Source organism: Coffea arabica, chromosome 2c (genome assembly GCF_036785885.1).
Source record: "Coffea arabica cultivar ET-39 chromosome 2c, Coffea Arabica ET-39 HiFi, whole genome shotgun sequence".
In the NCBI taxonomy this organism is placed as follows: domain Eukaryota; kingdom Viridiplantae; phylum Streptophyta; class Magnoliopsida; order Gentianales; family Rubiaceae; genus Coffea; species Coffea arabica.
The window spans coordinates 8,404,543-8,424,320 of record NC_092312.1 but is presented as its reverse complement, the minus strand read 5'-3'; the positions used below and the strand labels follow the sequence as shown (position 1 = coordinate 8,424,320).

Sequence of the window (19,778 nt, the reverse complement as noted above, 5' to 3'; positions counted from 1 at the left end):
GGCCGGAAATTGCAATTAAAGGATTCAGTAGAATTTTTATATATTTTTTAATGAATTCGATTAACCCGAATTCATTACGGTTTCGAATTCAAATTCGGAATTGAAATGAATTTGGGTATTTTCAAGGCGAATTTGAAAGCGGTTTAAATTTCTGTAAGTCCAATAACCGAATTTATCAAATTCATATACCCGAATTACCGAATATGCACTGTTTGCTCACCCCTAGTGCAGAAAATAGAATCCAACAAGTCTCACTAGTTAAGGTAAATTAGATGAATAGACAAGACCAAGTTCTGATCTTCCGCTCCCATAGAAACATGGACATAAAGAAAGGTAGAGATCAAGCCAAAGAAAGGAAAACTGGAATGAGGCATGGAAATGTAAAAGAACAAGGGAACTTTTATTCATGAATGTTGAATTACGAATCATAAAACTATAAAAGTATGAAAAGAATAAACTGATGTACAAGTTCTTAAATGAAAAAACAGAAATGCAATTAGCAGTTTTTAAATTCCTCTATTCTCCAAGAGCTGAGGCAATTGATGTGTGGCAAAATTTCCTCACTTCCAACTTCCAGCTCGATGTTTGGTCTATCTCTTTTGGAAGTTCAGGGCTCTGATGCCATAAACAAAGACAAAGAAGAAGAGTAGTACCCAACCAAGATGTGCAGCAGCAACTGCTCCAAGGAAATCATGTTCATAGCCCAGATACTCTTTGAGGTAAACTTTCACTGGAAGATCTCCGTGGTCAGGGACATGAACGGGGTCCGCTACATCACCAAGCTGAGATGTGATGAGGCCATATATGGTCCATGCCACTGGAGAACCCCAGTAGTACCACCTCCACCACACTGGAATTGCCTACAAATTTAGAGTAGTGTTGCAAAAAGTCAGGTACTTTCTTTCCTTGAGAGATTTTGAAAATGCAGTTCCATACTAAGAACGAGTACAGAATGCTCAAACTTCCAAGGTATGCTTACCATTCTGGGAATGAGGAAACCAGAGAATAGGTTCCAGAAGCTTAGGAAGAATGACATGAGAATAGCAGCTATCTCGTAACTTGGTGTGAGTGCTACAAGCATCATTCCGTAGAGGGTAAAGTACACGAAGCACATAAATACGTAGTAGTAGAACCAGAAGAACTTGGCTACTTCCCACTGGAATCCAATCATTGAGTAAAGGAGGAGACTATAAACAAAAGTTTGGACGCCGACATACATAGTTTCAACAGCCACCTGCAAAGGTTAAGATTGTTTGAGAATTAGTTATTGCATCATTGACATTTAAGACTTCATTGTGGAGAAAACTTTTCACTTCATTTACCTGAGCAAATGCATAAGGCAAAGCTGAAAACATTCCTGCTGCTTTCTCGCGATAAAAGACTGTCCTTTCGATGGCAACAACAGATTGTACTGCAGAAGTGTTTGTTCCTCCCAAGAAGAGAACGGCAGCATACATTGCTCCGAGTAGATTACTCAAATCTTGTTGTTTGCGCCTGTTGGAAAGCACTTCGTTGAAGATTTGCCAAATGAAGAGAAGGAAAGAGAGCACAGTCTATTTTAAATTAGAAGCATATGGCTTACATTTGGCCTCCCTTGTCCCAGAATATTACTCCAAATATAATTCCAATAACAGTTGTCATAAAGAATCTGATGACATTGTATTGGGGATTCCTCCAGTAAGACCAGTACTGTTTCCAGAAACATGCCTTGAACTGAGTAATGGAGGGTTGGGAGTATTTGGTGGGAAAGTTCAAGTCCTTAGATTCTGGTGCTGGGTTACTTAGCTCTTTAATGAGTTCTTCATTCGTCCTGCATTCAGGAATGTGTTGAAGAGAAGTTAGTATCAACTTCACTGGGAATCTGGGAACGAAAAGGTACATGCTAGAATTTGCATAGCCTTTTTGGCACACCTGTGCAGATCAGAGGTTGAATATATTTCTGCAAAGTCTACCCCGAGTTGATTTTCAATTGCATTGGAACTAACTTCTAGCATCCATGTAGCGGGATTGAATCCATCTCTTATCTTTGTAACCCCTGGAACAGACTATAGAATACAAAAAGCACGAGTTAATTGAGCCTCACCGTTCCATTAGCTTGTCGTGATAAAAGCGTGTATTATTCTGAGGCAATTTCCAAGTTATAAATGGAACTCACTTCAAAGTATTCAATTAGATGTTGAGATCGGTGGCCTAGAGGTCCAGCATAAATAGTTTGTCCTCCTCTCTTCATCAAAAAGAGCTGCAAAAAAGATACAAAAAGGGTCAAGTGGCACCATTTTGACCATAGAATTCACATTACCAAATGCACAAGTTAACGTAGAGAAGCACCTCGTCGAATGCTTCAAAAATGTCTATGCTGGGCTGGTGAATTGTGCACACAACAGTTCGACCTGTATCCACAGTGTTCCTCACCGCTCGCATAACAATTGCAGCAGCTCTAGCATCTAGGCCTGATGTCGGCTCATCCATGAAGATGATGGAAGGATTAGCAACCAATTCAACAGCTATGGTCAGCCTTTTTCTCTGTTCTGTTGATAAACCATCTACTCCTGGAAGGCCAACTAAAGAGTCTCTCAGTACATTCAACTCAACCAACTCCATAACTTCCTCCACAAACATCTGCATCGAAAAATTAGATACTCTAATAATTTAAACTACATAAATAATAAAGATGAACTTTTTAAAGTGGAAGAAAGTCAAGACGTTTTCCTTTCTATGACAAGCAGCAAGCCTATAATGTTCTAACAGGAAGAAGATAAACTGGAAAGAAAACAGCAGCAACAAAACACACCTTTCGTGTTTCTGTGTTTACTTCAGCAGGAAGACGTAACCAGGCAGAGTAAAGAAGTGACTCATAGACAGTAACATGTGGAGAGTGTATATCATTTTGCTCACAGTAGCCACTCACGCGAGCAAAAGTCTCTTGATTCTTTGGGTAACCAGATACACTGATATTTCCTTCAATGTATCCACCGGTTTTTCTACCAGCTAAAACATCCATCAAGGTAGTCTTTCCAGCACCGCTAACCCCCATCAATGCTGTCAAAACCCCAGGCCTGAAAGCACCACTTACTTCTCGTAGTAGTTGGAGTCGTGTTTCTTCAATTCCTTGGCTTTTCATTTCCTGATACAAGAGCAACAATTAATGCCAATTAACAAGTTTCATGGGAGAAATTTTGTGGAATTTTAATTACCATTTTTTGAGTACAATACACGTCCTTTAGAATCTAGTTTATTTTATGTCTATTTGCAACAGCTACCTTGACAGTTTCATTTTTTATTTTTATACAAATATATGTGACTTTAAACATTTAATCTTCAACAATTTGGTATGCTAGACCTTCATGCTAAGTAAAAACAAGCAATTATAGTCTAAAATAGTTGGGATAGAGACTTACTGCAGGCATGTCAACATAGTAACTAACTCGATCAAACGTAAGTGACAAGGGTTGGAAAGGTAGCACCATTCCTTTTCTATTAGTTGCCTTGCCTGCAACAGTTAAAGTTGGATTATGAGGAGTTCCCTTCACTGTCATATCAATACATGGAAGCATTTCAATTTTGTCAGTGGCTAATGAAAGAAGCACGAATTTTATGGCATATTTCACAAGAGCTCATTTCAATCTGACCATATCAGGAACCCTTAAACTAAATGCATTGCCTAGAGAATATGAGCATTGTATAAACTATACTAGAACGAGATGGCAGGTTCTGGTTTATAAAGGAAAAAACCCTTAACAAGCTTACTGGAGAAACTGGATTCATGTGAATAGCTATTTTCTTATAGATGGGAGGAGGAATTTTGATGTTAGTTGTACTGTATTTTGGTTTTGATTGCACGCATTCAAGTGCAAGTGGGTTTGTGCATCCACTAGTAAGCATGTTTGATCACTCAGTTCCTTTTGAAATCTATTTCCTATCAGTACGAAATCACTCTGCTCTTGTAAGTGAATGATGATTTGGCTCTTGTAAAGAATCGTCAGCGTAAGAAAAAAAAAGCATGAAATCAGCAGAACTATGGCTAATTTATCTGTAGGCTTTGAACATTCTGGAATAATGGAAAGAAGATTAAAATGAAGGAGTAAAGATTTTCACCTTCAACCATTTGGGTGGTAGATGCTGAACTTCTACCTGATATTGCCTTAGCATTAGAGAATGGCGGTTTATTTTTCTTGTCTTCTTCCTCCTCATTTGCATTTAAAGATTTGGAATCTCCAAATGCTGGATTTCAGTTTCAAGAAAAGCGTCATGATCAGATATATCAAATTATCTAATATCAAATTGTCGAACCAGTAAAAAAAAAAAGGCATCTGCTTACGGTTTAAGTATGTGAGAGCAGCAACAAAGCAGAGATTGAAAAACAGAGAAAAAGCGAAGAGCGCAATGACACAAATCCAGTAGTAACGTTCTTCTGTAAACATTCCCCTGGATGCAAGAAGTTCTTTCCCAGCAGTACTTCCAGGAAATCTTGAATCAACATTAGGCTGGGATAGCATGGCATGCAAGAGTATTAATAAAACAGAAATACTTAAAGCATTGATGAAGAGAAATTTTTTGCTGCAACTATTCAAAAGGCTCACCAGATTCCACCTTTTGTCAAGAAATTCAACAAGAACGATGGCATTCTGACCATAGGACATTGGGGAGATATAATAAGCCCATTTCATCCAAGGTTGAAGGTCATCTGCGGAAAGATGATGATTTTATTGGAGTTAGAATAATGTTACAATCATGTCTGCTTACGAGAAATTTTCATCACACGTTGCAAATACAAAAAGATCTGGTTAAAAGTGCGTAGCATTGTAGGGAAGTATCAAATTTTACTGGATAACTACTTACTCTTAGCAATGATAAATCCACCTAGGACAAAAACCAAGAGCAGAGTGAAGGTGCCAAACGTGTTTGCCACGACCTGTGTTCTTCCAAGGGCTGCAACAAATCGGAATAGACCCAATGCCATCTGATGTATACCAATATATGCCAATAACTGCATGAAGAACCTGATACAAAATGATAAACCGTTTGTATAAGGTCATTGTAGCAATAAAACTTCATGCTGGAATCAACCAACACCATGCTGGCTGCTTTAAATCCCATTACAGCAGCTTCTTAAATGCCAAAATTGGAGGTTGAAGATCATACCTACTAGCAGATGGAGCAAATCCTATGGTGTAATATGTAAGGATGATCCAGATTAATGAATCCATCACTGAGACGGGGATTCTCAGAAGCCAAATTGGGAGAGCAAAAGCCCATGCAGGGTAGAATAGAGAGTCTCTCTGTTTAAAGAACACAGGGAGCCTGAAAATAGTCATCGCAAGCTCAGCCATTCCATTGAACATCACAGTTAGAAGACTGAAGAATAGCGCACCGTAAAATTTGCCTCCATCTTCTATCTCACCATGCTTCATCTGTGTTCTAAAGAACACGGTAAAAGTAAATACAGCCATGATTGTAATTTGAACAGTCTTGAATATGTAAACAAATGAATTTCTCTTCATCAATAACCACTCCCTTGCCAAGCATGCCTTGAAGAGATCTTTGTTGGAAATTCCATACTTCTCTCTTACTAATGCTGCGGGATGTGCTTTAGTTCTGTCATATGAAACTTGAAGCTCACTGAAAAGCTTCTGTCCAATGTAGAAGGATCTAAAATGGTCAGCAAACTCTGATACTGATACATATCTGTATGGTTCATTCTTTCTGAACCAATACTGCTCCTGATCCTTCTTGGAAGTAACCTCTTGCAGAAAATCTGCAACTCCTTTCCTCTCTGGGCATTTGAAGCCAACATCCTCAAAAAACTCAAGTACATTTTCATGAGGACCGTGGTAGACAATTTGTCCTTCTGATAGCAAAATGATGTCATCAAACAAATCAAAAGTTTCAGGTGCTGGTTGGAGAAGAGATATTATCATGGTAACATCCATAATGTGAACCATCTGCCTCATGTACTTGATAATTTGAAATGTGGTAGAGCTGTCAAGACCAGTAGAGATTTCATCCATGAAAAAAACCTTTGCTGGACCAACCAACATTTCTCCTGCATTCATACAGAAGATGAATAGCTATTAGGATTGACTGCATTGAATCTCTTGGAAGTAAAAACTGGCAGTTCCTTTAACATACCAGTTGTAACGCGCTTCTTTTGTCCACCAGAAATTCCCCTTCTCATGTCATCACCTACCAATGTATCAGCACAAATATCTATTCCAAGTATCTGTATGCATCCATTGTAGGAGTTACTTCACAAGCATAATTAGTTGGGTTTATTAGCATCTTGCTGTGTTAAGGTAAAACAAACCTTCAGAACATAATCGGTGACCAAACTAGTCTTTTGTCCAGCCATTGCGGTGGATTTCATGAATGCATCAATCTCAGGGTCTGGTTTAATTCCTGCCTGTATTTCTCGTCTTGACATTTCAGCCAGAAGGTCATACCTGGTGCCAACACCTAGGCATCGCCCAGAGAAGTCCAATGTTTCTCTGACGGTCATCTCACCATGGTGAAGATCATTTTGGCTGATATAAGCACAGGTTCTCTGAGGTATAAATTCTTTCAATTCATGACCACAGTATGTGATCTTTCCACTTACCTGATACAAAAAGCAACATTAAAAGGTATTGAAGTTGATTTAGGCCTTCTAGAATTAAGGCTTACATGTTTCAGAAAATGCTATTGTTAAATAGGTGAAAGTGCGTACTTGGAGATCATCCTCCAGCTTTCCTGCTAGAGCCTTCAACAATGTAGTCTTCCCTGATGCTGGAGGTCCCAAAAGTAGTGTCATCCTGAAAATGGCAAATTTATACAGCAAAAATGTGGGATTTTTAAAGTAACAAGTTGCAATGATAACAATACATTGCAGCAATGTTATATAACACAGAGAGTACCGGGCACTCAGAACTAAGAAAATTTTCAGTAATGAACTTTTACAAATATAACTTAGTCAGATGCCAACATTCGAGTCAATATACAAGTAACTATAAACAATATAAGTACCTTGATGGTTTTACTATTCCACTTGCTTCATCAAGTATTTTGACAGCCTTCTTCTTAGATGGGAAAAGCTTGAGGACTCCAAGAAGTCCCTATTTACCGCACAGAAAAATAAGTTGCAAAAGGTATACGTCGAATCTAGAAACCATCAAATACTGAGGAGCGCAAAAGTTTAAGGAACGCAAGAAATACCTCAATTGAATTTACAGTAGAATTGAGAAGAGTTGGAAGTGCTCTACTTCCAATAAATGCATTTCCTTCAACAGATAAATTTTCATATCTAATTTCAACTTTTGGGATATCGATCCCAACCCTGTATCAAACCAAAATCAAGTTTATGAGAGTTCTTATTCCATGCATGTGATCTTCAGTATAAAATGGCATAAGTATAAAAGGAAGAATTGTTGATTTATCAGCAATTCATCAGAGTGTTTGTTTCACCTGTCAGTTCGATCACGAAGCCTCATTAGGAACCTTTCATTATCTTCTTCAACAGTTTTCAGTATATTGTCCATGAGATTCTTCTTGTCGTCAATACCAAGATGAGCAACATCAACTTCTTCATGAATAACTCTTCCATTGTCCAAAACTTGTGTTAGCATTCCCTTCCTCATCCGATCATAAGTGGGAAGCCTTTCGATTGCAGCCCATTTGAGCTCCTCCTCATCATCATGTCTCCCACTTTTCTGAAAAACATCACCACCTGGCGCAGCTAACACCTCCCGAATACTTGCTGAAGCCCAACCGCTCCTGCTTGCTGATGCAATACTCCCCCGCCTACTCATGGACCTCCTCAAGTCATCCGGTGTCACTGGTGCTGCCATTTTCAACCACTAAAGAGAACTCACGAACACCTCAACGTCAGGTGCTCAGGAGTCTCACATGGAGCAGTAGATATATCAAATATCAATCACACGGAATGTTAACAACTTCAACTTTTCAAAAGTCTACTCACGAATTCAAATCTTGAAAAATGATAACTAATAATGAACAGAAAGAATGTTGAATATACAAGAAGATCTATCACTACTATATTTTCAGTTTTTACAAGGTGCTGTGTTTTTCGAGTACAGATATGAAGTGGTTGAATAGGAGTGTAGGGTCCCAGAACGTATATATATGCATGGGATGATCAGAATATGTTTGCAGAGTGCGACAAAATTGAGGATTACTGAGCTTTCAAGGGACTATATTCTAACTTTTGTCAACATAATCCTGCCTGTTCAGGTTAAAGATAAAGTCCACAAAGTATTCCTTCTTTTGTCCCATGTGTCCAGCTTCTTGAAGCGGTCGAAAAGCCTATTAGAGTACTAGTTATGGAGAGATGAGAACTTGCAGGCTTTTATATTCCGAATTCTGGCATCTATCCTTAATTATGAACTATTCTTGAATGCAAAGTCGAAATCAAATAGCTAAAGGGAGACAAACAGCGGGGACTTGATCGTATGTACATCTATCTATATTACTCGAGCATATTCTCCCTCCTTTTAAGTTCGAAATTTCCAAATTAAAAAAAAAAAAAGAGTTCAAAATTTCAAAGCAACAATCACAGAGCCTCGGACATCATTCTTTTACTAATAATAGAATCTCGAATTTGAAGGTGATGTGAAGTTGTCCTGAATTAGTAACTATGTGTTAGAACTTTCCATTTATCCACTTTCCTATGCAATCATTTTCAAAGACTCTTGACTTAATCTCTGCCACCGGTGAGTTTAAATCTCTGATTCCTTGATCAGGGTTCAGCTGGAAGGCAAGTCCAGGCATTGTCAATGGACGACAGATGAATATTCCTGTGCTACCCGTCCCTTAGTCGGCCCCAAGAAACCAAGGAGGCTAGAAGTTGGCCGAAAGATGCATGGTAATCAAACTTTCTTCTACCTGCAGATTTTTGCGCAAGGTTTCTTTGCTAGAAAATTTGATCAAAGTGGATCGAATTGATCGAAGATGAAACTTATCGCTTGCATTCCCAGAATGCGGTGTGGTATGATTAGTCATCCATGATGCTGTTATTAAGTTGGCTCAAAATTGTGAAAGCAGCTTCACCATTGAGTTGAACATACATTGGATGATAAACTTAGCTTTACTTAACCATGATAGAGTTGATTCTTCATCCGTCAAAAGACAGCAACGAATTCAAAAGAAAAAAAAAATAGATTTCCTCAATTGAACATCGATCATGAGATTTTGAAAAATCAGCCCTTCAAATTTCAGGAAAAGAAAACTTAGAAATTTCAACTTCACAGCTTAAGGATCATAGGGTTCTGTAAAAAATTTGTAAAGAGGAGTAGGGGGGTTTATACAAAAAGGATGCTATAAATATTCCAAAAAAAGATTTCTTTTCCTTTGCAATTATTCCTTTTTATTCCGTTCCTGTTCATTTACATCTATCTCAATGCGCTGTCTTTCGAATCGTTGCAATTGATGTTTGATCCCGAATTGAGAGAGATATTGAGAGAGATCAAGAATTCTTTCGATTCCTCGTGGTTGATTTTCTAGTAATGGTTTTGGGAATCCCATAAAAATCCAAATAGTACATGTGTTAGAAAAATAGAGGATCTATTCTCTTTGTTTTGTCCAAAAAATTATCTTGGAGATTGTGTAATGCTTACTCTCAAACTCTTCGTTTACACAGTAGCAATATTTTTTATAACAAGTTATAAAAACGCATACAGAAGAAAGATCGGAAAAGAGATGTAGTGTGCAGAAATTATTAGAGATATTTATCAAAATAAAATAATAAGATCTAAGCACAGCATAGCATCTTCACTGATTTGCAAGACATTTTTTTTTTTGTCTAACATCTGACATGTGTGTAATAACTGACTACAATGAATTCCAAACAAGCTCTCTTTTTCTTCTTCGGTTATGTACATTAACCTGTCTAACGACAAAAAATAGTATAAATGAAGCCTGGTATCTCAATTATCTTTTCTGGAAGTTCAAAAACTTGATGGCGTAGGCAAAGACGAAGCAGAAGAGCACTACCCAACCAAGATGGACAACAGCAACAACTCCAAGAAAATCATGTTTGTATCCCAAATATTGTTTCAAGTACTCCTTCATTGGTAGTTCACCCGAGCCTGGTATTGAAACAGGTTCGGTCATGTCACCAACTTGAGATGTCACGAGCCCATATATTGTCCATGCAACAGGAGATCCCCAGTAATACCACCGCCACCATACAGGAATTTGCTGCATATATTTTCTCGAATATTAGACAAATTTTCCTTCCCATGTACAGGAACAGCCAAGAATCAAAGAATGATAAATGAGACCTTAATTAGTAGCATATTTACATCTATGAATGATAAACATCAGATAGACCAAGAGCTTAATTTCTTCTATTTCTCCCTGAAATGCTTACCGTTCTAGGGATCATAAAACCAGAGAATAAGTTCCAAAAGTTGAGGAAGAAGGACATGCCGATGGCAGCTATCTGGTAATTTGGGGTGAGTGCCACAAGCATCATCCCGTACAATCCGAAGTAGACGAAGCACATAAAGACGAAGTAATAAAACCATAAGAACTTATCAACTTGCCAGTGGAATCCAATCATCGAGTAAAGGAGGAGGCTGTAAATAAAAGTCTGCAGAGCGACATAGATAACCTCAGTGGCCACCTGCAGGCATAATGAATTGGAAATTAGTTTTCCGGGTCAGTTTTACTTTCCATTAAAAGAGAGAAATAAACTTGCTACTCGTTGTCATTGTATTACCTGAGCAAAAGCATAAGGCAGTGCTGAATACATTCCTGCTGCTTTTTCACGATAGAATACCGTTCTTTCCACTGCTACAACGGACTGGACAGCAGAAGTATTCGTTCCACCGAGAAACATAACAGCAGCATACATAGCTCCGACTAGGTTTAATAGGTCTTGCTGTTTATACCTGTTAGAGTGAGGATCCAATGTAAGATGAGCATCCAAATATTGCAAAAACAAAATAGGAATTCATTGCTCAATGTTGCCAAAACTAAGGCAGAGAGACTCACATCTTGTGCCCTTTTCTCCAAAAGATAACGCCAAATATGATACCTATAATTGTTGTCATGAAAAATCTTATAGCATTGTATTTTGGATTCCTCCAGTAGGATAATTGGTGTTTCCAGAAACAAGCCTTGCATTGGTTGAAGAATGATTGAGAATATTTAGTAGGGAAATAAAGATCCTGGGACCCAGGTGGTGGGGTGCTGAGTTGTTTGATAAGTTCTTGATTTCTCCTGAGATGGGGCAAGATGCAAGAGTACAAAATTAGGGGATAGGACAAAAAAAAATCAGGATTGATGGGATTTGATTCTCATTCTGAAGTACCTATAAACATCAGAATTAGCATAAATTTCAGCGAAGTCCACATTGAGCTGAGCCTCGACTGAGGGAGTGCTGATATCCAGCATCCATGTAGCAGGATTATATCCTCCTCTAATCTTGGTTACCCCAGGTACAGACTGCAAAAACATAGCATATGTTAATGGAAGAAAGGGTTTTTGAAATGGTTACTGTCAACTTAAGTTGATTTTTACAAATAGTGTATTTACTAGTCTCCCGTGTGCAAATATGCTACTAATGCTTTTCAAACCAATGATGTAGTTATCATAACGTAGTATTAGTAATGGGGGAATTTTGAAAGCTTTCATATATGAATCGTTTGCAGTAGTTAAAGTGAAAAAGCTACTTTTTTCTTTGTTAAATCTTGGATCAGCAAAAAAATATTTAACCAGGGAAGCGAAAAGAGCAATCTCCACTAAACTGATACCTCAAAATATTCTATCATGAGATGGGAACGTTGGCCAAGTGGTCCGCCATAGATGACTTGCCCTCCTCTCTTCATCAGCAATAGCTATACAGCAAAGATAATTCAGTTGAGAAGAAACACCTTAGATTAGGAGGGAAATTCCCTGATCATACAATAAATTATCTCTGTTACACTACCAGGTAATACCTCATCAAATGCTTCAAATATATCTATACTTGGTTGGTGAATTGTACAGACTACTGTTCGCCCCGTGTCTACGGTGTTCCTCACAGTGCGCATCACAATAGCAGCAGCTCTAGCATCGAGACCAGATGTGGGCTCATCCATAAATATTATTGATGGATTAGCCACGAGTTCTACTGCTATTGTGAGCCTCTTCCTTTGTTCAGTTGACAATCCATCTACTCCAGGAAGGCCAACTAAAGTATTCCCTAGAGAATTTAACTCAATCAAGTCCATGACTTCATCAACAAACATCTGAAAAACAAAGTGAAGATGGTTAATACTTAACATAAACTGAAATTCAAATCTACTCATTGTGCAAGGCAAGGATGATAAGATAGTGGAGGAAAAGAGCAGAGGAAAACATTTGGAGTCTATAGACGCATCCTGAGAACATTGAAAGCAAACAAAAAGAGATATTAAATCAACTTAAGAGCCAAAAGACAGCATACCTTCCTTGTTTGCTTATCTATATCTGGAGAAAGACGCAACCAGGCCGAGTACACAACAGACTCGTAGACAGTAACATGTGGAGAATGTATGTCATTCTGTTCACAGTAGCCGCTGACGCGAGCAAAAGTTGATTGGTTTTTGGGGTAACCAGAAATGCTTATACTTCCTTCAATGTATCCCCCAGTTTTTCTTCCTGCTAAAACATCCATCAGAGTGGTCTTTCCAGCACCGCTAACACCAACCAATGCTGTTAAAACACCAGGACGAAAAGCACCGCTAACATCGCGCAACAATTGGAGGCGAGTATCTTCAATTCCTTGCTTTTTCATTTCCTGATAGACAAACCATAATCTCATATCAGATTGACAATGGCAGTTCCAAATTATCAAAAGGACTTGATACTGATAGGATAATTTATGGAATGTGCCTGCATATGCCAGTTTCAAATAGTTCAACAACCTAAGCTAATGGCATATCAATGGACTATAACTAAGATAAGAAGATGGTTACTTAGATCAATAGCTAAAGTTTCACAACCACAGATTTAATTGGCCTTTCCAACTAGAGGATGACAGGGCATGAGCAAGATCCTTAGGAGTAATATGATTTTTCTCTAATTTTGCACAACAAGTAGAGGATAACATATGCCGATATGTGTTGCATAAGTTTCAGATGAGATGACTCACATCTGGCATATCAACATAATAGTTGATGTGATTGAACGCAAGTGACAAGGGCTGGAATGGTAGCACCATTCCCCTCTTCTTGTTTCCATTCTCTTCAACACTTAAGTTGCTCCGCTGCGGTGCAGGTCTTACTGCCATATCTATACCTGTAAGCATTTAAACCATAAGAAACCAAACAGAAAACCTATTGTTGTATTATATTCACTGACAGTAAGAGGGAACATATTTTACATACTGAATTCATTATCTACCAGAAAGTTAAGGTCTCAAAAGCATGTAATTAAACTTAAGGATTCAAATTTATCTATTTAAACTAAAGGATTTAGCAGAAATGTGTTGCCAAAAATTTAAAGGAAACTCAACATCATCACACGCCCAACCAACACTTGGCATGCCAGGAAAGACCCTTACACAAGCAATTTCACTTACACCAGTTATATTGTGTTTGTTTTTGGTAGGGCTAGAACAGGAACTTATTGAAGCACATCAGTTTAGCCTTAGCATGAGATACAAAGACTTAAGGCAGTCATGCATGGGCACAACAACAGTGATAGTACTCACTGTAGTGATGTTTCAAATGCAGCCTATTTGCATATCCAAATGATAATGAGCATCTTCTTAGCCCCTGTGAATGTTGAGTCTTATGTACAAGTTTGAGTTAACTAAAGAAAATTGTAATTCAAGGATTGCCGTCATTTACCATAATTAAGGACAAGAAAATGATCTTAGAATCACTACAAACTATATCCAGATGGGCAACAATTAGTTTGTTCATTCAAGAAATGTGAGTTTTGCAAAGAGCAGATGTTCATAGCAGCAGGATTTAAGAGTGAAAGTAACGGGAAAAGAGATGCTCGCTAGGATTCTGAAAGCCACGGTCTCTCCAAACTTTCCTCTGAGAAAAGCTACTCTGGATTCTAAGAAAATGATATATTTGCAGAACATGAACAGATAACTGTTTAAATTGATCCTTCCGTGATAGGAACGAGGCCTGAATGACACCATAGACATGCATGAAAATTAACAGTTCCAATAAATAAATTGACACTAGCAAAAGATGAAAACAAGTCTGATCCCAAACCTTCAAATACTGGAGCAGTAGATGCTGAGGTACTTTCTGTGGGAATTCTTAAGTTAGAGGAGTGCTTCTTTTTATCTTGTTTATCATTCACATCCGCAATAATAGATTTAGAATCCCCAAAAGCTGCGATCAGATTAAAGAGAGTTGTCAAACATCGAATTAGGGACGATGACTTCCATGTTAAACAAAAAGTCACAAACTTACGATTCAAGTAAGTCAGCGCTAGAATAAAGCAGACATTGAAGAGCAGTGAGAAGGCAAAGAGTGCAATAACACATATCCAATACATAGACTCTGTTGTATACATGCCCCTGGACTTGAGAAGAACCTTCCCCACGGTGGGTTCAAGAACATCTGTGCCATGGTATGGCTAGAAAAGAAAAAGGACTTTGAGCTAAGCAGTGACGATTACAGCTGTTTGAGAAGATAAAAATTGTTAGTAATAAACTGTCAAAAGAGCTTACGGTACTCCATCTTTTATCCAGAAACTCATTGATGACTATGGCGTTTTGTCCATACGACATAGGAGATACATAGTAGCCCCATATCATCCACGGTTTGATGTCATCTGCATGAGTGACATGGATTTTAAAATCTGTTTAATGATTAACTAAACATAAAAATTATCAAGATCCCTTAGGAAATTGATTCGAATTAGTTCAAAAACGTTCAAACTGCAATGAGCTAAAATATACTAACCTTTAGCAATGATAAAACCACCAAGAACAAAAACCATAAGCAATGTGAAGGTACCAAGAGTGTTAGCAACAACTTGCACTCTTCCAAGTGCGGCAATGAATCGAAAGAGTGACAAAGCCATCTGATGCAAAGCAAAAAAGGCCAACAATTGGCGGAAGAACCTGAGTAGTTTCAGGGTTAGATGACATATGTCAGTAACTCTTTCACGTAGTAAGCATGTAATACTGGATCTCTTATGATAAACCTAGGTATAATCAACAATATCCAGATATATGTTCAGGGTAAGGTGCAGAAAATACCTACTAGCAGCAGGAGCAAAGCCTATAGTATAATAAGTAAGAACTATCCATATCAATGATTCCATTAGTGAAAGCGGTATCCTGAGAATCCAGATTGGCATAGCAAAAGCCCATGCAGGAAAGAAAAGAGAATTCCTCTGTTTGAAGAACACGGGAAGCCTGAAAATTGTCAGAGCAAGCTCTGCTGTACCATTAAACATCACATTGACAAGGCTGAAAAATAGGGCACCATAAAATTTGCCTCCATCCTGAAGCTGACCAACCTTCATTTCTGTCCTAAAAAACACTGTAAAAGCAATGATTGACATGACAGTGATCTGAGTGGTCTTAAATATGTATAAGAAAGAGTTGCGTTTCATCAGTAGCCATTCCCTTGCTAAACATGCTTTAAGAAGTTCCATACTGGAGATACCATACTTTTCAGTGACTAATGCAGCAGGATGAGTTTTAGCTTTGTCATATGGAATAGCAATTTCATCAAAAATTTTCTGTCCAATATGGAAAGAACTGAAGCGCTCTACAAATTCAGGAACAGAAACGTAATGGTAAGGTTCGTTTTTCCTGAACCAGTATTGCTCTTGGTCCTTCATAGATGTAACCTCTTGTAAAAAGTCGGCGACCCCTTTCCTTTCTGGGCACCTAAAACCAACACTCTCAAAGAACTCTAAAACATGCTCAGTTGGACCTTGGTAGACAATCTGTCCCTCCGAAAGCAAAATGATATCATCAAAGAGATCATAAGTTTCTGGAGCAGGTTGGAGAAGTGAAATTATCATTGTCACATCCATGATATGGACCATCTGCCTCATGAACTTGACTATCTGATAAGTGGTGGAACTATCAAGACCTGTTGAGATCTCATCCATGAAAAAGACCTTGGCAGGGCCAACAAGCATTTCTCCTGCATTTAGCCAACAAACCAATTGTCATTGCACTGATGTAATGCACTAGCAAAATTTAGCATGGCTCTCAGGCACCTTGTAAATTAAGAAAAGGAAGAATTAGAGAATTGATCTTTGGACTTTGTCTGATATGATTCTACTTACCAGTAGTAAGCCGCTTTTTCTGTCCACCTGAGATGCCCCTCCTCATCTCATTACCTACCATAATATCGGCACAAATATCTAATCCAAGAATCTGTTTTATCACTTCAATCATCAGTTCATATGTTCAATTTGATTTGACTTTAGAAATTCATTATAGCATGCAAGTTAACAAACCTTAAGAACATAATCTGTGACAAGACTAGATTCTTGGCCTGCCACCGCTGTGGCTTTCATGAACGCATCTATCTCAGGGTCAGGCTTTATTCCAGCATCTTTTTCTCTCCTTGAAAGCTCTGCAAGAAGGTCAAATCTGGTTCCAACACCTAAGCATCGCCCCGAAAAGTCCAATGTCTCCCTGACAGTCAGCTCTCCATGATGCAGATCATGCTGGCTAATATAGGCACAAGTCCTTTGAGGAATAAACTCTGACATTTCATGACCACAATAAGTGATTTTTCCAGTGACCTGTCCACAATAGTTGCAGAAAACAATTGAATTGGATTACACGCCAGAAAGACATCCAAATTTTGCATAACGTGGAGCAAGAAGAATGAAAATCACAAACCCTAAGATCCTTGTCCAGGGCTCCAGCAAGGGCCTTCAGAAAAGTAGTTTTCCCAGAGCCTGGTGGTCCAAGAAGTAGTGTCATCCTAAACAAAAAAAAATTGACAAGATGACTGTAATAAGACGTATAAAACATATCATAACTGGCAATCCTAAATTTCAGATGGTATGAACCAGCCCAGTGCACAGGGTTGGAGAATTCTAATTTTTCTCATGCAACAGTTGATACAGAAACAATATAGAGACTTTTGGTCTCTGATCACTTCCATAGAAGTGCCCAAAGAGAAAAAATTCTCGTTCATAAAACTGTTTTGCCAAACTGAGAGTTAAGCATTCAGTTCAATTCCAAAGACCAACCTGGATGGCTTTACAACTCCGCTTACATCGTGAAGTATCTTCACAACCCTTTTCTTTGACGGAAAAACCCTCAATTTTTCAAGAATGCCCTATTAATTGGGAAAAAATTCAGAGAAAGATTAAGGTAAAAATAGTAATTCATATTATCACAATATGTGTCAAAACGCTGCAATGATAAAAGCACTATGTTATACTTTAGCATTTTCTCTATTCCATTAGACAATCTCACCCCGAAGGTTACTACCTACCTCAACCACATTGAATGAAGCATTTGGCAGAGTAGGAAGAGCCCTGGATCCTACATATGCATCTCCTTCAATCGACAAATGCTCATATCGTACTTCAATTTTGGGGATGTCAATACCCACCCTGTTTAACAAAAGTGAGATTCGTTTATACTAAAATGTGTGACCTAGCAGTAGGACAGACAGATAAACTATCTCCTCATGCACTTTCAAAGCATAAAAAATAACAAATTAAAAAGTATAATAACTTGAAAGTATGAAGTGCCTCACCTGTCAGTCCTGTCTCTGAGTCTTTGAAGGAACCTCTCATTATCTTCTTCCACAACTTTCAGGATACTTTCCATGAGTTGCTTCCTATCTTGCATACCAAGATTGGCAACATCAACCTCCTCTCGAACGACTGTCCCATCATCTAACACTTGCTTCAGCATCCCTTTTCTTAATCGATCATATGTCGGAAGTCTCTCAATTGCGGCCCACTTCAACTCTTCTTCATCATCTTCCCTCCTACTTCTCTGGAATACATCTCCACCAGGCCCGGCAAATACTTCCTTAACACTGGCTGAAGCCCAACTTCTTGAGCTGATTGACAAGCTCAACCTTCTACTCGTAGACCCTCTGCTGATGGACCTCGTAAGGTCATCTCTGCCGAGTGTAGCCATTTCTATCCTTTGCAAAGACTAAAACACAGAACAACTAATTCTTCCCTTCACACCAAGATCTCTTCGCACCTTGAAACCTTCAAATACCAAAATTATCTAAATATTAGTCCTAAGCTAAAACTGAAGAGGATTCAGAGACATAAAATGCAATAAACCTGTCCATATCAGCCATTCAATCGAATTGCCGAGAAAAGAAACAAAAAGAACGTAGTTGCATAGCAAGTTAATGATTAGTTTTAATAGTTACAGATTAAATCAGAATCCCAGTAAAGCGGAACTTTATTTTTCTTGGGATTGCCTGCTCTAACAGTTGAGAAACTGTCTGCACAGATGTAACTGAAGGAGACAAATGAAAAACCAGGAGGAGTTAGTTTTTATAATTCAGATCAATGAAATGACCAAAATAACTTGTGTATCAACCAAAACAGCATATGCATGTCCCAAGTAAATATCAGCATGGTTGCAGGGAAAAGTAAGGGGAAAAAAAAAACAGAAGATAATGAAAAACAATAAGCACAAGCACATAAACCAATTGCTAATGGATTTGAGTTAGGAACTCACATAAAAGTGAGAAGATGAATGAATTGAATTGTATTCGATTGAATCAACCAATGTGAAGATTCAAGAACTGCAGGGAGCCCATATTTGATAAGCTTGGTAGTTTTTGACAGCGGAGTAAACTGAATAAGGGAGTTGCAAGTGCAGAGTTCATAGTGGATAAAGATGTATATTGGAAATTATGGCGACTGGGGACCCTCTACCATGACTTAAGCTACATAAATAAGCATGGTTAGGCGGTTGGCAGAAGCAGTACTCCTACTACTCTTGCTCTTGCTATTACTGTTACTATTACTTTTACTACACAGATTCTTCTTGAATCAAATAATTGCATGCGAATAACACTCGTAAAAAGCCAAAAAGGCAAGAAAGATGGGCAGATATGTAAAGCCAAGTCAAAAACTGTGGATTATGAGGAGCAGAGCAAAACTGGTGGAAAAGACACTCCCAACGACGACAGCCAGTTTGTGTCCTTTTTTTTTTTTTTTTTCTTTGCCCGAATGGGGCGATCCAATTAGTGAGCAGTATTTAGCAGCAGAAGAGCTTCCGGACTTGTTGGGGGAACTCTGGAGGGAGGGTGGATGGCTTCAAATCTTTAGAATATGAGAATGGCCTTAAACAAAATTTCAGCTTGTAAAACCGACAAGCTCTCTTTTTCATTTTATACTCTCAAAGAATCTGCTGATGAACTGATTAAGATAATGATTTAGCAGATGAGGACAGAGTTGTACTTGCACTCTTCCTTCCTCAGATGAGGACAGAGTTGTACAGCCAACTTTTTCTTTGTGTTTACTCTTTACACGCTGCGCAGTTGACATTTGTTTCGCGTCTTTGACATTTACGGGTATTTTGTGGAAACAGGAAATTAGATGAAAAGGAATAACCGGACCTATTTTTTGATTTTCCAAGCCAGAAAATGTGTGCGAGAATTAATAATGCTATTACAGAGCAATTACTAAAATACACTGATGATAATTTATAAAGTCGTAGAAAAATTAATTGGTACTATCAGATTTCAGACGACTAGATAATTGATGAGAACAAGAAAAATGTGATCCGAAAGTAGCATCACTATTTTGACCCCAAAAAAAAAAAAAAGCAGCATCACTAACATGAGCTTCTAGAGGAAGAATGGTTGAAAATTGTTTTCCTATTCTGT

General features: G+C 38.2%; 2 protein-coding genes across 3 annotated transcripts; both read right to left on the bottom strand.

Moving 5' to 3' along the window:
* Positions 1-379: 379 nt before the first annotated feature.
* LOC113721717 (pleiotropic drug resistance protein 2-like) lies at positions 380-8,064 on the bottom strand. The gene is made up of 20 exons (XM_072074106.1): positions 7,438-8,064; positions 7,189-7,309; positions 7,000-7,088; positions 6,704-6,788; positions 6,305-6,595; positions 6,130-6,220; positions 5,143-6,043; positions 4,840-5,000; positions 4,581-4,684; positions 4,319-4,484; positions 4,096-4,221; positions 3,399-3,490; positions 2,792-3,124; positions 2,329-2,619; positions 2,156-2,239; positions 1,912-2,045; positions 1,583-1,810; positions 1,323-1,494; positions 980-1,234; positions 380-860 (listed from the first exon to the last, which is right to left on the bottom strand). Exons 1-20 carry the CDS (start codon positions 7,818-7,820, stop codon positions 591-593), a joined length of 4,377 nt encoding a protein of 1,458 aa, XP_071930207.1. The 5' UTR covers positions 7,821-8,064; the 3' UTR covers positions 380-590.
* Positions 8,065-9,695: 1,631 nt separating this feature from the next.
* Positions 9,696-19,254, bottom strand: LOC113725689 (pleiotropic drug resistance protein 2). Of its 2 annotated transcripts, none has more exons than XM_027248988.2 (21): positions 18,623-19,254; positions 17,670-18,138; positions 17,403-17,523; positions 17,155-17,243; positions 16,799-16,883; positions 16,408-16,698; positions 16,234-16,324; positions 15,188-16,088; positions 14,889-15,049; positions 14,654-14,757; positions 14,394-14,559; positions 14,190-14,312; positions 13,109-13,254; positions 12,422-12,754; positions 11,934-12,224; positions 11,748-11,831; positions 11,306-11,439; positions 10,987-11,214; positions 10,712-10,883; positions 10,361-10,615; positions 9,696-10,188 (listed from the first exon to the last, which is right to left on the bottom strand). In XM_027248988.2, the coding sequence occupies exons 2-21, from the start codon at positions 18,059-18,061 to the stop codon at positions 9,919-9,921; spliced, it is 4,437 nt and encodes a 1,478-aa protein (XP_027104789.1). In that variant the 5' UTR covers positions 18,062-18,138; positions 18,623-19,254; the 3' UTR covers positions 9,696-9,918. The 2 variants fall into 2 exon arrangements, with proteins under 2 accessions (XP_027104789.1, XP_071930206.1); XM_072074105.1 differs by lacking the exon at positions 18,623-19,254 and adding an exon at positions 18,309-18,416.
* Between the last annotated feature and the right edge of the window lie 524 nt (positions 19,255-19,778).